Raw genomic sequence first — 23,105 nt, forward strand, 5'->3', positions numbered from 1 at the left:
TTTTCTCATATCGTGCAGCCCTACTGTATGCTACAGAGGAAGTTGAGTTGTTCTTTTCTGTCTGACACAGTGCTCTCTGCTGACACCTCAAATCCCCATAGGAACTGTCCGGAGCAGGATAGGTTTGCTAACACGTACAGAGGTGTCAGCAGAGAGTACTGTGGACAGACAGAAAGGAAATTCATAAATTTCTCTTTAGTATAGAGCAGTTACCATATTTTTCGCCCTATAGGACGCACCGACGGATAAGATGCACCCAATTTATAGGTGCCAAATCTAAAAAAAAATAAAGATTCTGAACCCAACAGTGGTCTTCAACCTGCGGACCTCCAGATGTTGCAAAACTACAACTCCCAGCATGCCCGGACAGCCATTGGTTGTCGGGGCATGCTAGGAGTTGTAGTTTTGCAACATCTGGAGGTCCGCAGGTTGAAGACCACTGGTGTAGGAGGTAGTACTCGCGTGTCCCCGCCGCTCCGGACCCGTCACCGGTGCCCTGGATGTCGCTCCATTGCTGTCGCCGTGTCCCCGTGGTGTCCCCGACGCTCCGGACTTCTTCCCCGGGATCCACGCTCTCCGTCGCCGTCATCACGCCACTACGCACGCCGCTCCTATTGGATGACGGCGTGCGCGACGAAGTGATGACGTCGAAGGAGAGCGCAGGGGATCCCGGCATGGAGCAGACACCGAGGAGGCAGGTAAGGTCCCTCCCGATGTCCTGTAAGCTGTTCGGGATTCCGCGATTTCACTGCAGCGGTCCCGAACAGCCCGACGGAGCAGCCGGGTTAGTGTTATTTTCGCTTCAGACGCAGCGGTCAGCTTTGATCGCCGCGTCTGAAGGGTTAATACAGGACATCACCGCGATCGGTGATGTCCTATATTAGCGGCGGGTCCTGGCCATTGATGGCCGCAGGGACCGACCCGATAGGTGTGTGTTCCCCATATAAGACGCACCAACTTTTCCCCCCCAGTTTTGGGGAAGAAAAAGTGCGTCTTATACGGCGAAAAATATGGTAATAAGTACTGGAAGGATTAAGATTTTGAAATAAATGTAATATACAAATCTGTGTAACTTTCTGGCACCAGCGGATTTGAAATTTTTTTTTTTCCCCCACCGGAGTACCCCTTTGGGTGCTTTCACACTGAGTAATTCAAGAGGACTTTACTCGAGTAATTCCTCTTGAATCATCCGCTCCAAATGAATGCACATCTCCTCTGCCCATTGACATTAATGTTTTTTCTGCTGTCCTGTTCACACATCGGAAATTATGGTAGCGGAATTCCGACGCTGAATTCCTTTCCGCTTGAAGAAACATGTTGATTCTTCAAGCGGAATCTGCTAGCAGAAATCAATAGTAAATGATAAAATAAAAATTCCGCCCGACATCTTTTTCGCTCGGAGTGTGCGCGGAAATGGCTGAAAACTCCTTGACTACTTTCTCCCCTATTTCCGCGTGCAATTCCGCGCGAATAGAAAATTCCTCTTGATTTACTCAGTGTGAACACACCCTTAAAAGGATCACTTCAAACATATGTTTTGCTTGGTGCTTGTTCTCAGCGAGTCTCATGGTCTAAGGGTTCACACGCTAGTAGCTTGCAGTGAGTTTCACGCCGCGGGAAACCCGCTGTGAGTTACGCTACCATTAATTTAGATGGGTCCGCGGACAGTCCGCAAATCTGACACTATTGCAGACTGTTTGTGGACCCATTCAAATCAATGGTAGCGTAACTCGCAGCAGGTTTACCGCAGCGTGAAACCCGCTGCTAGTAATAGCGTGTGAGCGCACCCTAAGGCAGTGTTTTCCAAACAGTGCTTCTCCAGCTGTTGCAAAACTACAACTCCCAGCATGCCCACACAGCTGGAGATGCATTGTTTGGAAGACACCGGTCTAAGAGACTTGTTTGACCTCTGCTATAAATGGCACCGCAGTATACAAAGCACTGAATGTGCATTTTGCCTGGATTGTTTCTTTATAGTAGTTATTAAGGCTTCCTGACCTTGATACTTTCATGATACTTTTGTCATGTAAGCAGCTACATCTCTAGTACATCAGGTGCAGTGTTACTAGCCTTTTTTGGCATCCATTATTCCAGTGCAGTGCACATTCAGCTATTGTTTAGGTTCTATTGAAGCGGCTACAATACCTTATTGTTAAACTTATGAACAGTTGTCAGAACGTAATTGTACAGATTCAGTCTGAACCAGTGCGGTTTATCTGCAGTATATGAGGGTCCTACAGTAGATTGACTCCTGCATTATCTAGCATTTTTTTTTTTTTTAATACAACTTCATGTTATGTGTCTGTTGTGTACAGATGTTACAATTTGTATCCTATAGCTGTGAAGTAGGTGGCAATGACAAGCACATGCATAGTGGAGATGTATCGGTTGCACAGGCAGCTGTAGATCTTTCCTTCAATCAGAATTATAAGGTTATGCAATAGATTGTAGAGGACAGGGATGTACTGAATACAGCCATGATAAGATGCACAGTATACAGGCTTCTTTGTATCCTGAGGAACACATGGTAGTAGTGTTGCAGGGCACACAGTCAGTAGGGGGCTTCTGTAATGAATCCAGTGCTCTTTTGTTAGACGATTAGCTGGTGCACACCGTCCATCCCTTTTCTGTCGAGTTGCCTGAATCTCATATTTATCTGCTGCCCCCCCTTCCCATTTGAAACCTCTTCGTCAGTCAGCAGCCTCCGGAGGTCAGCAGACAAGAGCCGGGAGCTGCAGAGTGGCCCCCAGATGGACACCTGCATGCCTGGCTTCCCTGTCACTACTTTAGGCAATTTGTGAACCGTACAAGGGGAGGGGTGAGCATTGAATCAGATTGTTGATAACGTCCCTACAAGGACTGCTAATAGGAGCACGCTTCTCTACTGCAGAAGACAGAGATATCCCTCAATCTACAGCATGTTAGCCGGCCAGGATGTTCCTCTTACAGAATGTGGCAAAAGACTAGGGAAATGAGAGAGCTGTCGGAGCCGTGCGCTATGCAGACATGTCCAGCCCTTCATCTTTGCAATTTTCCGTCCCAGTGAAGGATCAAATGGACTGAATATATCTTCTATTTTTTGTGTTGTTTTTTTTCTCCCTCCCTTCATTATGGCAATCTTGCATTGTTTGACCAAAGCTTGCTCCAGAGGAAGACAGGCTGCGGAATTTAGCCACTGATCACTCACTAGCCCTGGCCTAAGGCTATGCTGAGATTTTTATCCCATTTGTATTGTTGCAGCTCAAAGGAAGAATGTTCAGAGGATGACAAGTGTATTCTGAGTAGGTATGTTTTGTTTTATGCAAATCCCCCCCCCCCCCCCCCTTTCCCACCCTCTGTATTGGATAGAAATCAAGCTTAGAGCCATGGGTGCTTGATTAAAGTGCTGCAGTCTCCTTAGCTGAATTCCATTACAATCAAGCTTTTATTTGCATTTGATATCGTTTTAGCTGCTTTTTAATAAAGCTGCATTGTACTGCTGTGTGCAGTGCGGGGCTTACTTTTTTTTTCTCTCTTCCCTCCTCTCACTCTTCCTTTCTTCCATCTCCTTACTACCCACTGCAGTCAACGCTTCCCATACGAGGTGGCACTATTGTTGAGGTAGAAAGATAGATTCATCAGATCGCTTTAGGGGACAGGAGGATTTAAAAGGCAATGCCTGGCAACCCTATTTTACAGATTGGAAGCATCGGTTTGAGGGCATTGGCAGAGTCATTTGCTTGTGTGCAGAGCAGCAGCATCAGCAGCAGCATCATCCACTGCCATGTCAGTAGTGTGTGGGATGGAAGTCCTAGTCGGTAGTCTGTTATGGAAACGCTGTTTACTGTTATTGTAGTACCGTGGTGACAACATGCCATTGAAATGGAAAACCAGCTCTCCTGCTATCTGGAAATTCCCTGTTCCCGTGCTTAAAACATCCAGGTCATCGCTGCTTTCTCCAGCATACATGTAAGTGAGAGACTCGAGGAAATCTAAGGTGGGCTTTAATTCAAGCGAATACCCTGTGGGCAAAATGCTGGCATTTTGCCATTTTTAAACTAAAAATAAAAAAAAATTTACAACGCAATTCGCAGAAACAAAAAGTTATTTTTTGGGTGCAATCTGTTATTCAGATTGCTAGGAGTTAATGAGCAAAACTAGACATCCTCTGCAAAAAAAATAAAAAAGGAAAATAAATAAAATTAAAAAAAAAGATTTGACATTATTGGGTATTCTACATTGAAAAAAGGTCCAGCCTTAAGCTTAGTGGTCTTTGTAAGTTTCCCTTAACAATTGACCATTGGTGTTTTCAGTCTGTGTTAAGGTGGACAGATATCCTAAATCTATTTGTAGTTTTTATTCCTTTTTTTTTTTTTATTTGGGGGCGAACCATACCTGCCGTTGTTTAACCAATGATGTGTCCAGTTTGTGTACCGTGCCAATAAATCCTTCATAAATCATGTACCCTCATGATTTATAAGACGTGACCAGGTTTGCTGTACCTCCTTTACCTCTGTAAAGCGGAGCATGTGTGTTTTGTATACATGTATAATGAAATTTTAATATTGTGCTTCCAGTGTTTGTTGCTTGTAGTACGATCTGAGCATTTTCCCATTTCTTTGTAAATTTATTTTTTAAAATAATTTAACCAATAATGTGTATTTTTTTTTATTTCTGTAAACAACTAGGATCAGAAACTATTAAGAAGAGTACTTTGTGTTACTGTAATATTTCAGTGAGGCTAATGTAGAATAATATTGGTTGAACGTGTACTGTGTACATCCTGCATCTCTTGTCTGTGATGGTCTGAACTTAACCTTTGTTGTCCTTTCACACCCATGATGTTTTCCTACCAATGTACCTCCTTTTGGCTTTCCAGGCATGCTGTGAGTTTTAGTTTTGCAACAGCAGGAGGCACACTGGTTAGGAAAAACACTGATATAGAGAAATGGTCCATAATATAGAGCACTGGTATCCAACTTGTGGACCAAAGTAAAACTGCAAACTACAACCCATGGCATGCTGGGAGTTATAGTTTTTCAACAGCTGGATGTCCACAATATAGAGACCACTCATTGCGTTTTCCTACATAATCTTACGTTCAGAACCTGAAGGTTTAGGTAATCTTGCTTTTAATCTCAGTACACTTGAGGGCTACATACTGGTACATAAGGTATAAAATACACATGACTACATTCAAAGGAGAATCCCTGAAAAATGCCAGTGACCACGAGCTTAGGACTGTCAAACAGCTCCCTATATCTCAGCTTCCTGTGAGTAACAGGGAGAGCGCAATGTTAGGGTTAACTGCAGCCACACTTAATTTATTTTTTTGTCCTTGAATGGGAATTTAGTATTGGTCAATATACTGTCACTTTCATGCCGTACTGTGTAACGTCCATGACCTTGTCAAGAAATCTATGTGGGGGGGGGGGGGGGGGGGTGTCTATGCAAGTGTATCTATCTATCTATCTCTATCTATCTTATAGTTACCGTATGTAATTATCCTCATCAAGATCCATGAAAGCAGACTGCAAGGGCAGGCCAAAGGGTGGTTTAAGGTTTAATAGGGCTGGATGACACCAACTAAGGTGCCCTTTACTGCTAGACAATGTACGATAAAAGCTTTGTCACCTTGCTTCCGCTCGGTTATGTCGCTTTAGGTAGGCTCTGTCACATATTACAGCAGATTGGTTTATTAACCCCGTCTCAGACCTTGAGTAATTGCTCATCCATTGACTGGTTTGATGGACATAAACTAGACACTATTGTATTATTGAGTTTCTGCCCCTTCAGGCTCTGGAGAAGTCCACTGTCTGTATGTGACATTTTTCACATGGGTTCAGGGACAATGCCCCCATTCTTATTCACCATAAGGTCAAAAAAGCAAAACATTTCAATTACTTTCCTTTTCAGGTTTATTAGCTCGAGGATGTAGATAGATCATTAGGTTTAGCAAAGGAGTTAACTCTTTCTTCTAAACTTTAGTGTTTTCCTACCAGGGTGCTTCCAACTGTCGCAAAACTACAACTCCCAGCATGCTGGGAATTTGATTTGCGACAGCTAGAGGTACCCTGGTTGGGAAACACAGACCCAGTTTATTATGGTCCTTATGCCATGTCGCCCTAGGACTAGGTACTTTTTGGTTATATAGATGAGGTGGCCAAATATATCTCCTGATATGCCTTGAAACATAAGAAAGCATGTGCTTCTGCTGAGGGACCATAATAGTATGTTGAGATACTTGTGAAATGGCTGTAATACAAAACAATCATATCCTGGATGCCTGAAAATGTGAGGGGTAGAGGGTGAGTCCGTTTTGGTGTTGCAGTCCAGGACCACTTATCATATGGATGACATCAATCCTTGTCTAAAGATTTCTTTCTGTTCCTTTCTTGGCTCCTTCTTATCCGTTCTTCCTATAACCATGTTAAAAAAAAGCTCTGTCTCCTAGAGCTTTTTTGCCGGCCCACACACACGTATACCTATACTTATAGTATTTAAGACCATCATTCTTGCTGTATTATTCTGGTGGTGTTTTAAATTTTTGGCTTTTATTTTACAGTTCAATGATTTTTATTTATTTACATTTTTTGTAGCACATCCCTGTGGGTATCTGGGCATCTCGTGTGCCCATGACCTAATTTCTATGATGAGATGCTGCTTGGGGCCATGTACATTTTTATTTTATCATATTTTATTTTTTGCCCTTTTTCCTGCATAGCTCCTTGTAGTAGCATTTCTAGTACTTGTCTAGCCCTTGTTAATGCTTTAATAATACAATTAGAGATAACCTAACTGGATGTAATGTTAGATGTGCTGTGTGTCTATGTGATGAGCTCATTTAGTAAGTGTTGTCTGATTATTCAGTATCCAGCAGCGTGGCTCAGATGTCCCAGTATGGTGTCAGCTATAGACATTTTCTTTTTAAGAGGTCCTTATATTGGCAGGTAAAGGCTTATGTAAGAAGTCTGCTCAGACATTGCTCCTCCATCTCATTGCCTCCCACTGCTTTCTTGAGGTTATGAAACCTACCTTCTCCTCTAGCGGTTAAGAGTAACAAGACCATTCTCGGTCCATAATAAAATGATTCTTCATGCTTCTTATGTATGACATCTTGATACCTGCAGAGAGGTAGAAGAGTATTCATATAAGCTTGGTTAAGTGGCACCATGTTACTTGAACACATTGGACCAGTGTTTTCCAACCAGTTTGTCTCCAGCTGTTGCAAAACCACAACTTCCAGCATGCCCGGACAGCCAAAGGCTGTCCGGGCATGCTGGAAGTTGTGGTTTTGCAACAGCTGCGTGATGATTTTGCTGCCATTTATATCCAGGGATAAAAGGTTGAGGCAACGTAGAAGCAGTAAAACTGTGAACAGAAAATACATTGCTTTGGTTGCATCATTGCCACTGTTTAGTCTGCTCCAATATGGCCGAGTCAAGTGCCAGGTTTATCTTCTTGTTACTTTAATACACGGCATCCCCTTAGGCCCTTTAGGGTGTATTCACACATACCGTATCCTGCATTTATTCGATGAGCAGGATTTGAAGCTTCAGACAGAACACAGCTTAAAATCCTGCACATATGCAAATATGTGCAGAATACTGTACGTGTGAATAGAGCCTTACAGGTCCATAGGTTGTTTTCACTATGGAACTAACATAAGGCAAGGCAGATGGATACATGGCCATGTCTTCCTATAGATTGAGTTTGTATGGTAAAACTCCAATACAGCTCGAAAAAAAAATACGGTATAACGTGCTGCTGTTGGCATAAACATTTGTGCTAGAAAACTTTAGCAGGTTGTATGTTTGGTATTGCAGCTTTGTCCCATTCACTTGAATGGAATTGGACGAGTTTGGTGCTGTGCAGGTTTTTGTTCTTGGGGGCTGGCGGCTCTAGGTTCACACAACATGCTACATCTTTGGCATAGGCAGCATTGTGGTGAAAAGAAGTATAGTTGAACCACAATTAGTATTGTTTAGGCTGTTTACATACTGTTTTAAAGTTACTGCATATGTGCATGCATCAAAAGGCCACATCCCCCCCCCCAAAAAAAAAAAAAAAAAAAAAAAAATGGCCAAAGAGTGTATAGCACTGTCTGGCTGCAAAATGTAGTGAGAGAGCAGCGTTGGGGTATGTTCACACTAAGGATGTGTCGCTGAATCTCCACTTGCGGGGTTTCAGCCTGGCAGGCGGCAGTAGGTACGCGTGGCACTTCACCATCACCATTGACTGCTATGCACTACTCGCGGACTTCCGCTCAAAGAATGAACATGTTCTTTCTTTGCGAGGAACAATTTCAGCAGCGGAATTGTCAGCCGCTGAAATTCCGCAGAGTAAACGGGTCTTGTGTAATACCCATTTACGATGATGCTAACGTTCACTGTGCGGAATTCCACAGTGTGAACATATCCTAAGAAAGATTCACTGTTTGTTCTGTCCTGACATTTGGGCCTTGCAGAAAGGATAGTCATGTATTAGGCTGGGTTCACACTGTGGAATCTTCAAACGGAATTTCCGCCAGAGATCTCGCGGTCGGCGCTAGGAATGGACGGACTGCAATGCCTTTCCTAGCAGATCCGCCGAGCTGTGGCGCTTGAGAAACTTGGCTCCATCTTCTTGACACTTGACTGAGACATAAAAATGAGATTTTATAAGTTTGGCAGCCACAAACAGCTCCAGGAAAGGTACAATTTCTATTCAGCAGTATTTGCAGCTCTTAGCAGCAAATACAGCTGACAGATTCCTTTTAAAGCATGTAAACTAGTTTTGTCTTTCAGAAATGGCATTTTCAACCACTGACTGTAATTGATAGTTGTGTGATGTATGATGCTCTGTTTGCATCCGGTCATAGAGCAGGGGGAGCTGATCATTGATGTATAGTCTTGTTAGAAAAGTTTCTGGATAACTTATCATTTTTTAATGTAAAAGTGTGCATACAGAAATAGCGGTTTAACCCTTTAACGACTCATGGTCTCCAATTTAACACCCCCTTGGGAGAAGCTACAGCTAAACTGCTTTTTTTTTTTTTTTTTTTGGTTGGCTGCGAAGGAACACAAAAACAGCCAAAAATCTCCTAAACAAGTTGCTTGCATCTTATTTCACATTTTTCATTTTTTCAAAGACACTTGTTAATGAAAAGATAATCAGGTGAGGCCATGTTTCCCTGTGCAATTCAGCCAAAATTCAGCCAGATTCTGCGGTCCCATTTACACAGCAGAATTTCCGCTTTCCTCAAAAGACCAGTCTTTAATTTTGCGGCTTTGAATTGTATCAGAATTCTGTGTTTTGGAATTCCACAATTCTGATTAGTAACCTGAACATAGCCAAAGAGGTAAACAGACTAAAAGTTCACTGCTTATTTTCTGGTGTTAGAGACACAAATGTTTTAGCCCTTGTCAGAATATACAGTAAGTATCCTTCATATGTACCGTAATAGAGAATAAAATTTCCCATACTGACTAAAATGCTGAATTAACCAGATTTTTGGAAAACCTCCTCTTGGGTTAAAAGGATCTTACTCTTCTGTGTAGACAGGGCGGTAAGATTCAGATTTCCTGAAATGTTACAGTACACTAGAGATTTATCCCAACCTGTAGATGTCCATAGCCGCTGGTCACATTGCTGCTTTACTTGTCTGATCTGCCTGAAGATGAAGTGTGTAATGTAATTGGTGGCTGTGTGCAGCTGCTCCTACTCATTGTCTTCAGCCGCACTTGTAAGCATCGATCTAGCTATAATTCTCTGTTCACACTGGCGTCATAACTCGTGAATAAAAAGAACAAAAATAAACTTGATAGTCCCCTTATAAGTCAATGAGATCCGTTCTCAAGATGGATTTGTATCCTGTTAATTTGGCACCCATGATGCCAGTGTAAACAGCTGATAATAAAATATGGTTACTTCAAGGCTGCAGATTTAAGTAATTTTTGCACTGCTATCAGATTATATTTAAATTGTTCATTTTCAGGTCAAGTCATATATATATATATATATATATATATATATATATATATATATATATATATATATATAATATATATAATATAATATTTTTTTTTTGCCTTTCTACTGCATTGCAAAATATAGTGTGGTACCACGGTAGCCAGAAATATGTTATGGTAAAATACTTGGCAATACCAAACTAGTCCCTATTATGTCCTAAAATCTACAGACATTTGTCCACCTGTATTTTTAGAAAGATCTATAATCTATTAAGATCTACAATATTATGTTATTACAAATGGAATATACTATTTATTTATTTTTACCAGTATGGACCTTGGCCACGCAGTTTCTCAGACAGGAATGCTAACAAAAAAATCAACACCACTATTTGTGTAGGGCTGCAACTTGAAAAATTGCCCGATTATTGCCTCAATCGGATAAAAAAAATATGTTAGGAAGTGGGGACTGCATTGTGAAAAGTTGATAGAGGAAATAGAGGATAGCACCAAAAGGGTTAACTGGGGAAGTGTGAAGGGACAGCAACTAAAATGTTAACAGGGAAGAAAAGAGAGGAGACAGCACCTGAAGGGTTAACCTATGGGCCTCACTGCAGAGTAGAAGCAGCAGTTCAGACCTTAGTGATTGCCATCTTCCCTGCACCAAAAAGATCAGTCACTGCACAGAGGATGGAAAGCGGAGCATCTGGCTGGACAGGGGGGCCATTTGAAGTAAGGATCGTAGGCTTTTTGTGACCGAAGGTGCCAAGGAAGTGGTGTCTGCTTCTGGACTGCACTCCAGACCACGGTCTGAGTGCTGGAGGTAGGCTGCAGATGTTACAGGCCAGCAGCATCTTCAAAAAGGCACCCAGAGGTACCAGAAGGAGACGGAGGGGGACATTTGGGGGTAGACAGAGGGGCTAAAAGGCAGGAAAAGTAGAAGGGACACTATATTACTAGGCCACACCCCTTTACGGATTAATCAATGATGGAAATCGTTGAAAATTATTTTAATTTTTTTTTTTGGTAGTGGGGATATTTATTATTAATTGCAGCCTTAAATACATATATATATGATGGTGTACATAGTCAAGAACAACTACTAGAAATGTAAAGACCTGTTTGGGCTGCACATATCAAAGAAAGACTGATTCATTGGGGAGAGAAATCAGCCGGGGACATCCTGACAAACCAAGGTACCAGAAGGGGGCTGGATCTGGGGCTCTCGGGATATCTGGCTATATGTGAATTTGTCCAGGGGGACCAAAGACTTTCACACTTTTCTGGGACACCCCGATGCAGGTACATATGTTTTTCATACATTGGAGAACTGTTCACACAGGCAACACATTGAGATAATGATGCCACAAAATTACTTATCCAATTTTGAGACTGCACCAGGAAGAGAACTTGATAGATATAACCGCAGCATACCATGGTTTTCAGTCCGGCCACAAAACTTGATACGGGGCAAAAATTAGCTGACTGGAGTCACTATCTGACTCAGGCGCATTTAAATGAATGAAATTCGGCGCCGGTCCAGCTGGGATACAGTAGCGGACGGTTTTGAAATTTCTTAGCAGGATCCTGCAGCAGAATCTCTGAAACGTGGTGTGCATGCACTCTAACCCTGATAACACATCAATTGGAAACTGCACATATGCTATGTACATGAAAGAAATAAAAATAACTGGGCTGGTAGAGGTTTCCTATAAGGTATATTCATAAAATGTAGCATTGTATATTTTAACATAATTCTGCAGAATTCAAGTTCTTTTTAGAAACGTTTTCTCATAACGTGCAAATCATTATGCAATGTCTAAGACCACATTTGTACCAACAAACGTTCCTATGCATCCAATGCTTGGTTACAGTCTACTTGACAACTTTGTAACTTTGCATTTGTGGACCAGTGCAGTCATTCAGGTATCCAAGTGATCTACATGAATGTAGTGGGGAGAAATTTGTCACAATGAAGGTTGAGGTTCCTGACTTGTCAGTTTATCATGCATGTTATGACACCAGGAGCTGTAGTTTTAATGGTACCAATTTTGTGTAGTATTGACCTTTTTTGAGCACTTTTTTATCCAATTTTCTGTGATAGGATGTGACCAAAAATCAGCAATTTTGACTTTTGCGCTTACACATTTGATCCTTCTGGGTCACAAATGTAAATTTATGGACAGTTCTGCACACGGCGATAGATGTTTTGAAGTGGTGGGCTGATTGGACCACCAGGTATCTGCACCATAATTGCGTAAATGCTGGGATTTAAACTGTTAAAAGATGTGCATCCAAGTGATCTCCAATGGCAGTCATTACCGGCAGGTATCAGCAGCAGATAACAGCCGGTACCTGCCGGGTATTCTGCGGGCCAGACACCCATGGGTGTGTCATACCCCTGCACCTTTTTTGTTTTAGGGCAAAGGTATTTCTAAACAAAAATGTTCGTCTATATGCTTGAGCATCCATGGTGCGCAATATTCCATCTCCAACTATATTTTCTTTTAGCAAATTATTTTTGAATTGACGACAAGCTGTTGCAAAATGCCTTGCATCTAACTTGTCTGCAGACCAAGAGAAAACTTGTCATGCCAGTTTTCACTGGCATCTCCTCTAGTGTGTGTAGGTTCCATGTATGACCCTTTTCAGCTTGGTACTGTCTGATTCAAAGTAATTATTCATTCTTTATTCTTTACTGGTGAGCAAAAGAGACATGGCTACCGCCCCTTCAGTTCCACTCCCCAAAAGGTCCTGCCAGGCCTTCACTGGAGCAATACATTGCCGACACGGCGCTCCCCACTCTCTCTGAAACGACTGCACCAATTGGAGTCTCCGTTCTCTTGAGAGAAACTCGAGCGAGCTGTTGCCTCCATGCAGGCGGGTGAGATCCTTGCGCCCAAAAATATCCACCACGTTGCTGTCTGCCTTTAACTCCATCTCCTCAGAATCGCCCCCTGCATTCTTGGGAGCTTACATTACTGTCATTCCTAAAGAGGGTAAAGACCCCCTGCTATGCTCGAGTTACCGCCCCATCTCCCTTATTAATAATGATGCCAAGCTATTTGCTAAGCTAATAGTGAACAGATTGACGGCTCATATGAGCTCCCTAGTCCACCCGGATCAGGTCGGTTTAATAAATGGTAGAGAGGCCAGGGACAACACCTTACACGCCTTTTCTGTGATACACTATGCGCGATAACGCAACATACCACTCTTTCTGTTGTCCCTGGACGTAGAGAAGGCCTTCATCCGTGTGGATTGGGGATTCCTGGCAACTACCCTTTTACAGATTGGTCTAGGGACTAAAATGAGGTCACGTATTTTAGCCCTTTCCTCCCGCACCCAGGCCCAAATTCAACTAAACGGCCAACTCTCCTCCCCTTTTATCATTTGACATGGCACGAGGCAGGGGTGTCCCCTCTCCCCTTTACTCTATGTACTTTGTATGGAGAATCTCTTAGTGGATATTTGCCAGATTCCTAACATTAGAGGACTATCCCTCCCCTCGTGTCATTATAAATGCTCGGCGTACGCTGACGACCTCCTCCTCTATATCTCATCCCCAATAATCTCCCTTTTGTCTACCCTGTGATGTTTTGCAATGTACAGTAACTATAAGCTTAATCCCTCTAAAAGTGAGGCCCTCAACATAACCCTACCGGACGGATTAGCCCAGACCCTACATGCTTTCTACTCCTTCAAGTGGCAGAAACAGTCTTTAAGATGCTTAGGGGTACATATATCCCTGCTGATCGAGCTATTTCTAATAAAGCAAACTTCCCCTTGCTCTATACCTTAAAGGCGGACCTGGCCAGATGGGATCGGAAAGACTTTTCCGGGCAGGATCAATATCTTTAAGATGAATGTCCTTCCACGTCTCCTGTACCTCTTTGCAGGTATCCAGATACACCTGCCACGCTCCTTCTTCCGAGAACTCTCGAAGCTCCAATCGGACTTCGTCTGGGCCCTTAAAAAGCCTCGCCTCGCTAAACATGTCCTATTTAGGAAGAAGCTGGATGGAGGCTTAGCTCTCCCTGACCCTCTTATCTACCACCTGGCAGCTGTTTTATCCAGAATATTAGTCTGCTTCCACCATAACCATGATAAACACAGCCAACTTAGGACCGATGTCGATACTGTGGACCCCTCTTCGCTCCCCTCACTCACAGGCTTTTGGCACCCTTCCACCGGTCATCAGATCGATAGCCCATGCTCGCTATACATATCTTAGGCACTCCACACTCTTCTCTACTATTGGCCCACTTACTCCCATTTTCGGTAATGAAACCTTCCCTCCAGCCCTACACACTTCTTCCTTTCTCTTGTACTCTTGCTCCGAAGGTACCACACTCCATTCAGTGCTTACATCAACTGGCCTTAAACCCCTGACAGACATATCGGAAGGAGCTCCCCCCTAGAGCTGGGCGGTATGACCAAAAATGTGTATCACAGTATTTTTTTTGAAGTGTCAGAACATCAGGGTTTCCCCAACCAGTGTGCCTCCAGCTGTAGCAAAACTACAACTCCCAGCATGCCTGGACAGCCGGCGGATGTCTGGGCATGCTGGGAGTTGTAGTTTTGCAACAGCTGGAGGCAAACTGGTTGGGGAAACAGCGTTGTACTGTATACTCCCCCACTGCTGTCTATCACAGCTCTGCACTACAGGGGATGAGGAGTCAGGGCAGCAAAATTCTCTCCATTCACCCCATCCTGCCCCTCTTTCCATTCACCCCCCTGCACCCATTCACCCCATCCTGTACCTCATTCCATTACCCCCCTGCACCCATTAACCCCCCTGATCCTTTCATTTATCCTCTCCTGCCCCTTATTCCATTACCCCCTCTGCTTCCATTAACCCCCCTCCTCCTCACCTGAGCGCTGATGCAGCTGCTGGGAAGTGCTCCTGTCATCAGTGCAGTAACGTGGGCGCTTCCCGCCCGGACACAGGATCCTCTCTGGCGGAAGCGTTCAGCGCAGGATGCTGACGTTTCCGCCAGGAGGGAATTTGAAATTTTGATCTAAAGTGCCCACTGCGCTATTATGCGCCACGGCCACTTTAGAACAGTGAGCAGCAGCGGCGCAGCTCACGTGCGTTGTGTGAGGGGGCCCGCCGCTCTTTCAAAGATCAGCGGGCCCCCCTCACAGGCGGTCTGTCCGCCCCTGAAGTGCTCGCTCCCCTCGGTCCTGCGGCGTGCACTAGGGGCCTCAGGAGCTGGCGGCGGAACTAGAAGAAATGCGGCACAATGCTCTGCCTTACGCCGCAGGACCAAGGGGAGCTGGCGCTTGTTATGAACACTCCCTGAAGTAGGCGAATAGAGAGGGGAGAGGTGGACTGGAGCAGGGAGCCGGCTCGAGGCTCCAGGAAACATCCGAGCCAGGGGATGCAGTTTCTGCGCTTTCCCCTGGCTCTGATTGCAGAGAGGAGCCTGCCTGAAACTGCAGGGGGAGCGGGGATGAGGAGTCTCATCCTGCTCTCCCCTGACAGAGCGGAGCCGTGGGCTCTGTAATTCATTCATGGGTGGGGGGAGGTGCCCCACCGGTGTAGCGGCATGGGGCAAAATTCATAATGTCGGAGAAAAAAAGAAACGGTATCCGGTATGAACCGGTATACCGCCATGCCCTACACCCCCCTCTCTGACTCACCTCTTTCAATACTTACAATTGCATCACTTCTATTACACTCATAAACAGAGGCCATTACTACACTCCTCCCCCCCCCTACCCAATTTAAACTCCTCTGTATTTCCTCCGCATCACCCTCTCGTACAATAAGCACCCTATACTCTCTCTTACTGGAGTATCTCTCCTCCCGTCCCCTGCTCTTCCACTCTTCCTGGGAAACTGAATTGGGCCATTCCCTCCCAGATGAACACTGGAAAAAAGCTTTCTCTCTGTGCCATCGGATGACCATGATCTGTAAAGCACAGGAAACAAGCTACAAAATCCTCACCAGATGGTACAGAGTTCCTGCCCTGCTCTCTCGGCTGTATCCGACAGTACCGAACTCCTGTTGGAGATGGTGTGATGACACTGGTACCATGCTACACATATGGTTGACATGCCCGGCCCTTGATTTCTTCTGGTCACAGGTGCTGGCCATTGTTTCACGTCTTGTCACCAGAAATATTACAAAAATGCCGGAACTGCTTCTCCTTCACATCCTACCCCCCTCGCCTTGCTCCCTAAACATTTGTCCAAACTCATTCACTTCCTTCTAATAGCAGCCAGGACGGTTATCTCGCGGCTGTGGAAATCAACCTCACCTCCGACCCTGTTGTCCTGTCTTCAGGAAGTCTCACATATCTCTAGAATGGAAGAACTATCTGCTGACTCTAAGTACCAATTGGAAAAGTTCCACAACATATGGGGCCCTTGGATACATTTTGTATAATCTCCTGACTTCTCAACCCTACATACCTCCAACAGCGAATGAAGATTTGGTAGCCACCGCTCACCTGTTATCTATTGAGCTTCGGAGAGGGGTCTGGGGGGTCGACGGTGGATGTTCTGCTCATGAGGTAAGTCCCTGTGTAACTCTCCTGCTACTGCTTTTTTCCTCTTCCTTCTTCTCTCCTTCTGCCCTCTCTAGCCTTTTGCTCCTTCTCCCCCTCTTTTTCCTCCCTCCTCCCCCCCCCCTCCTGTAGCTCATCATACCCTAACACACTGATCCATGTCCGCACAGATTACGTATGCAGCCCCCTATCTGGGCTCGCCACATGCACCATTGACATTCCACTCCCTATACGGTTTCACTGACACATACTGTGACTGGAGTATACTGTTGATTTGAGCCCTAGGTTTGGATCCTGTTGTGTTTCACTAGCTGCACTCGAGTATAGTGTTGTTTTGTTCTTAATGTACTATTGTGCTTATTGCAAAGCTTTTCTGTATGAGTTTATGAAAATCAATAAACTTTACTTTGAAGGAAAAAAAAAGACATGGAAACCATCCATCACAGCTGCCATATTGGAGATTTCTGTATAAACTTGCCATTGCTCTTGTGGGTCCTGGTATCAATAAATGTGGCCCAGGTTGAGACAGTATATATCTATATATGCAGTCTAATGACCGCCACACTTTGAGCATTTTAGCTATACGTTTTTTCTGTAAACCTACTTATCTTGAGCATCTCAATATTTTAAGGAAGTTACCGTACTTCTTCCTGAACACCTACTTTCTGGTTTGAAACCACGCGATAAAACTGTAGAAGGCTGCAGTGTGACATTTAGTGTCTGAATCCTCCGTATTACATTTCATTAAATTATTGAACTGTGGGGTGCGCACCATACCCTTCCTCCTTTGATGGCAAGGTAAGACATGAGTAATGAGAAGTAGGACTTGTGCGCCCTTCCAGGGTTCGATTAAGGTTTTGGCAAAGCTGATGGGTTTCAGTTTGGGTAAAATTAATGTTGGAAATGCTGTTAACTAAATTTCACATAGAAACAGATGACTAAAGTCACAATTCTGTGTACAAATAAATTTGTAAATGAAGAACTAACTCCCTTTTTTATACATTGATTTCCCAGTATACACTTAGTAAGCTTTTGAGAAGGAATACAAAAAAATATTGCAGACAGCAAATTTGGGCGCTTTTTCAGCACTGTATTAGAACCTGTGGGTGTCTTAACTTGGCAGGTCAGCTTCGTTGCTGGTAATGTTGTTAATGCTTGTGTTAGTGTAAGTGAGGATATTTTTTTGTAGAAATAACTAATTTTTGTGTTTTCATAGCTGGTATTTAAAGGGGCTGTCCTATGAATTAATATTTTAACTTTTCTGGTCTTGCAAAACTTTCTATAAGCTGGGAAACTTTTTGTTTAACATTTTGGTTTTTATTTTGGCTAGAAAAAATTGCCCCCTCATTTTGCACTCCCAAGATGCATTTTGTTTTTCTTTGTATTTTTTTTTTCTTCCAAAAAATTTGTGTATTAGTATAGGTGTTTTTTTTCTTTTTCTTTTGCTGTTTTATCCCCTGCCTTTACAAGTCATGTGTTTCTTTTATCATATGACTCGAGGATTAAAAATGGCAATATTAAATACAATTTTTTTTCCCTCCTATACGGTATGTTCCCATGGCGGTATTCTGCTGTTATTTACGGTCTGTTAACCTAAATAGGATTCTGCAGTCCCCTTCAGACAGCAGAATTTCTGCTTTTTGAATTTAGCAATAATATAAGACCAGTCTTTTATTTTGCTGAATTCTGTTACAAAATTCTGCTAAATATGTGGGACTTAAATTTCGGCAGTTTTCTGAGTTCTGAAAACACAGAAATTCCCCCGCAGTTCCGTTCAGCAAACTATGGTAAACGGTATTTCTGCGGAATTGTGAAAATTCCGCTGTATGAACAATATCCATAAGAGGAATGATGCCAAAATAAAAAAAAATAAAAAAAGCCATTCCCTCAGCATGATGGGATTTTGGGAAAACTGCCACTGAGCCTAAAAATGCAATTAAAATGCTGGAAACTATGCCACAAAAATTTGCTATGTGGGAATGAAGTTTCATATTTCTCAATCGACTCCTAACTAATATCTGGCCACAGTGTTTTTGGCCCAAAAAAAGTCATTGAGCTAGAATGTTTTTTTGCAAGTGTGATACCAGCCTTAGAATCATCTGTGTCTAGATGTAGCTGATAATTGTTACAACGCCCCCTGGTGTTTAATTTGATTACTGCTCAGAACGGTCATCTAGTGCAGTGTTTTCCAAACAATGTGCCTCCGGCTTTTGCAAAACTACAACTCCCAGCATGCCTGGACAGCCAAAGGCAGGCATGCTGGGAGTTGTAGTTTTGCAACAGCTGAAGACACACAGTTTGCTGACTTAATGTCTCCGGTACTGCTGTTCACATATGTCAAGAGTGACGCCTGCTATTGTGCAGACCAGTCCGCGACAACCTGAACAAGAAATGCCTGTTATTTAACAACATTTAAGTATAGAAACATCACTTTTTAAACAATTCTGATTGAAACATGTTTTGTCTGGTCAGAAAAGTAATTTAAAATTTAGTGAAGAATTTATGTGACCTAATAGAAAAGAGGTCTTTAAACCTTGCAAATCCTGGGTGTAGATTAACTGTGATCAGTATTGGTGTGGAGTATAGAGGAAACAGGCAAATAATGCTGACACTTTGTATAATAACTTTAATGACCTTCTCCTGTTATATCCTTGTACTTGTATCATCTTAAACTTATATTGAATCATTTGAAGGTGTATATATGGCTCCTAGTACAATTCACAACCAAATGGCTTGGAAATATTTACGTCCTGACCAAAGGCAAGTTTAGGTGCCTTTAAAAATGCACTTCTCCCCCCAATTGTTTGGGGTCTGAATGCTCAGCCCCCTACCGATGAAAAGTTTGGATATGTTTCTTAGGCTAGCTTTCCATGCAGATTTTTTTTCTGCCATATTTTTGAAAACTAACTGCCAAAGCCAGAAGTGTGTTTGAAAGGAATGGGACACATAAAGGAATGATTTATACTTCTCCTTCCTACTGGATCCACTTCTAACTTTGGCTCAAAAACTGCAGTGGCAGTAGTTTTCCAAAAGGAAAAAAAGCCATAAAAACCTGTGCGAAAACTAGGGATGTCCTAATGCAGATACTGGTACTCGTGCAAAATTGTCCCTGATACCTAATCAGATACCTGCCAGCGGGACCCCCTCCGGCAGGTATCGCAGAGGTGCCAAACTATGCAGCGCGCCCAGCAGCTGATTGCGTGTCATAGCTGAGACCTGTGGCTAATGCCGAACACCACTGATCGGTGAGCAGTGGTGATGTCATTAACCTTTTGATGGTATTAACCTTTTAGACGCCACGATCAAAGTTGAGGTACCTTGCCATGCTCTGTGCCGTCATATCGTCCCTCCTTTACTGCTACTAGCCATGGCAGGCAGTAGTAAAGGGGCACCAACAACATTGATCACTGCTATTCTATGGCAGAGCATTGATCAGTGTATGCAATCTACAGATTACATGTAATAGTGCCCTATGGGGACTAAAAAGGTGGGGAAAAAAAGTGTAAAAAAAATAAATTTGAATTAACCCCTTTTGCTAATAAGTTTGTCACCCCCCCTTTAAAATAAAATCTTTTTTCTTTCTTATAAAAAAAAAAAACCCTTCCTCCAATAAAAACTGAAAAGAAAATCTAAACTTTTTCCCGTTAAAGAAAATAAAATATTTTTATTTTTTTGAGCCAGAGTCAGAAGTGAATCCATTAGGAGAAGAATTCAGATTAGCATGAAAATACAATTAATCAAATTCATTCTCATCTTACATGTTCTTGGTTGTGGACAATTTGTTTGAGTATCAGAATTTTGTATGCCTTACAAATAGGATTGAATAATAACAGACTATGGGGAATGGTATTTCTAAGGAGCAACAGGGCATTCACACCTTATAATAAATTCAGTCAAGCATTTCATTAGTCTTAGTTATCGTACAATACAGCACATTTCTGTCACGTGGGCATTAAGTTTGAACAAAAAATTTTTTCTATGGTTTCCTACATTATCTACCAATTTATAAAAATGCAAGATTTTATTGTGGACATATCTATACTCGATCTTCATACAAATAGTATATAAGAATTTTATAAGTACAAAAAAATTCCGCTATACAATTTCCTTATGCATTTCTTTCTATTATCCACTAGTCCTCCATGGAGATTTTCTTATTTTTTGTGTCTCCAATGTTTGAGGGGCTTCCTGACATTTAACAATAACGTATATAAAATAAAAATTTAGGTGTGAAGAAAGAGCTGTCTACCCATTGAGGTTAATAGAATCCGTGGGGGTGGGGGGCTGGTAAAATATGTGTGGATAGAGCATGGCAGTTGTAGTATTCTCCCCCACTCCTCTTGTTCATTCATATTGTGGTTGGCTAACTTAATCTACTAACCCCCCCCCCCACTCCCGTTCTTCCCAAATATTGTGTGTGCCCGTATATGTATATTATAATGTAATGTTGCATGTGCTAAACGATTTAGTCTGGTTACAATTTTATTTCAGATCTTTGGTGGAAGAGGAGGACCCTCACTTGAAAGTCTCTCTAGGGAGCACCGATATGGGTGTGTCTGCTCATCTCCAGTCTTCAAAGACGGGCACCACTCGCTTCTTCACCAGCAATACTCATAGTTCAGTGGTGTTACAGGTATGGGATATTTTAATGCATGGTTTTGCGGACTGCCCACCTATTTTAAAGGGAAACTGAGCGGATTTATCCGCACTAAACCCAATACACAGGGGTGGACTGGATTACAGTGAAGTATCCCTTACCCGGATCTACAATCACGTCTCACACATTCTCGGTCTATTAGCCTTCATTGCTAATACCGTATATACTCGAGTATAAGCCGACCCGAGTATAAGCCGAGACCCCTAATTTCAACACAAAATCCCAGGAAAAGTTATTGACTCGAGTATAAGCCTAGGGTGGGAAATACATCATCCCCCCTGTCATCATCCAGACCCGTCATTAACATCCTCATCATCATCAGCGCCTGTCATCATCCAGATCCTCATCATCATCATCCCCTTGTCATCATCCCACACATCCCCCCTTCATCATCCCCTTGTCATCATCCCACACCCCCCCATCATCATCCCACACACCCCCTTCATCATCCTCTTATCATCCCCCCCCCTTCATCATCCTCTTATCATCCCACACCCCCCCCCCCTTCATCATCCTCTTATCATCCCACACCCCCCCCCCCTTCATCATCCTCTTATCATCCCACACCCCCCCCCCTTCATCATCCTCTTCTCATCATCCTCTTCTCATCATCAGCCCTCAGTGGTCTTCAACCTGCGGACCTCCAGAGGTTTCAAAACTACAACTCCCAGCAAGCCCGGGCAGCCATCGGCTGTCCGGGCTTGCTGGGAGTTGTAGTTTTGAAACCTCCAGAGGTCCGCAGGTTGAAGACCACTGCGGCCTTCGACATCATCCAGCCCCCTCTCACCCCACTTTAGTTCTGTACAGTACTCACCACCGCTCGGCGCTGGTCCGGTGCTGCAGGGCTGTCCGGAGAGGAGGTGGTCCGGTGGGATAGTGGTTCCGGGCTGCTATCTTCACCGGGGGCGCCTCGTCTCCGCGCTTCCGGCCCGGAATAGAGGCGTTGCCTTGACAATGACGCAGAAGTACGTTGGCAATGAACGTACCTCTGCGTCGTTGTCAAGGCAACGTGACTATTCTGGGGCCGGGCCCGAAGCGCTTAGAAGAGGCCTCCCCGGTGAAGATAGCAGCCCGGAACCACTATCCCACCGGACGACCTACTCACCGGACCGGACCAGCGCCGAGCGGAGGTGAGTACTGTACAGAACTAAAGGGGGTGAGAGGGGGCTGGATGATGTCGAAGGCCGCAGTGGTCTTTAACCTGCGGACCTCCGGAGCTTTCAAAACTACAACTCCCAGCAAGCCCGGACAGCCGATGGCTGCCCGGGCTTGCTGGGAGTTGTAGTTTTGAAACCTCTGGAGGTCCGCAGGTTGAAGACTACTGCGGGTGGAGAGTTCACTCGAGTATAAGCCGAGGGGGGTGTTTTCAGCACGAAAAATCGTGCTGAAAAACTCGGCTTATACTCGTGTATATACAGTAATATCAATTTGTGCAATGGTGGCTGGACTAGGCATACCCAGCTTCCCTGTCTTGGTCCTTTCTGCTCCCATATGCATCATGAGGTGGATGGGCATATTGATGCAGAGATGATGGAGGCAGGGAAGCTGGGTATACTGGGCCTTTCCTCTTCCACAAAGCCAGTAATTTCCAGATTAGCAGTGCTGGCTAATACACCTTGTATCTTCCGAACCGGACCACGGATCTTGGTAAGTAAACATGCTCAGTTTCCCTTTTAACAATCCTAAATAATTTATTTCTGACATCATAACTAAGTGCTGTAAGTAGTTTGTTTTACATTAAAATGTCTTTCACCAGTGAGACCTGATAAAGTAAATCTCATCAAGAAAAGCTATTGTATTGTATTGTACAATGTATGTATCGAGGAGCTGTGTGTTTGCCATGTATGTAGTGTTATGCATGGGTAACAGGAGATTCAGCACAGTGGGGGAATTATTAAAATTGTATGGGGGAAATGTATAATTGTGTAGTTATTTTTACCCCTTTTGCCTCGGGGTACATCATGTGTTCTTCCCCCACATTTATCAAAGAGGTGCACGTTCTTC

General features: G+C 43.6%; 1 protein-coding gene across 6 annotated transcripts in view; it reads left to right on the top strand.

Moving 5' to 3' along the window:
* Positions 1–2,615: 2,615 nt before the first annotated feature.
* Positions 2,616–23,105, top strand: part of KLHL13 (kelch like family member 13) — an 85,261-nt gene continuing 64,771 nt past the window's right edge. Inside the window, exons 1-3 of one of the 6 annotated variants that reach the window (XM_056541096.1) lie at positions 2,617–3,285; positions 3,836–3,948; positions 20,936–21,077. In XM_056541096.1, the coding sequence (XP_056397071.1) occupies positions 3,851–3,948; positions 20,936–21,077 (240 nt within the window). In that variant the 5' untranslated portion in view covers positions 2,617–3,285; positions 3,836–3,850. Of the gene's footprint in view, positions 3,286–3,420; positions 3,949–8,551; positions 8,673–20,935; positions 21,078–23,105 lie in introns of those variants that run through there. The other 5 variants (XM_056541097.1, XM_056541098.1, XM_056541101.1 and 2 more) reach the window with 5 other exon arrangements.

This window comes from Hyla sarda, chromosome 9, assembly GCF_029499605.1.
Source record: "Hyla sarda isolate aHylSar1 chromosome 9, aHylSar1.hap1, whole genome shotgun sequence".
Classification (NCBI taxonomy): Eukaryota; Metazoa; Chordata; class Amphibia; order Anura; family Hylidae; genus Hyla; species Hyla sarda.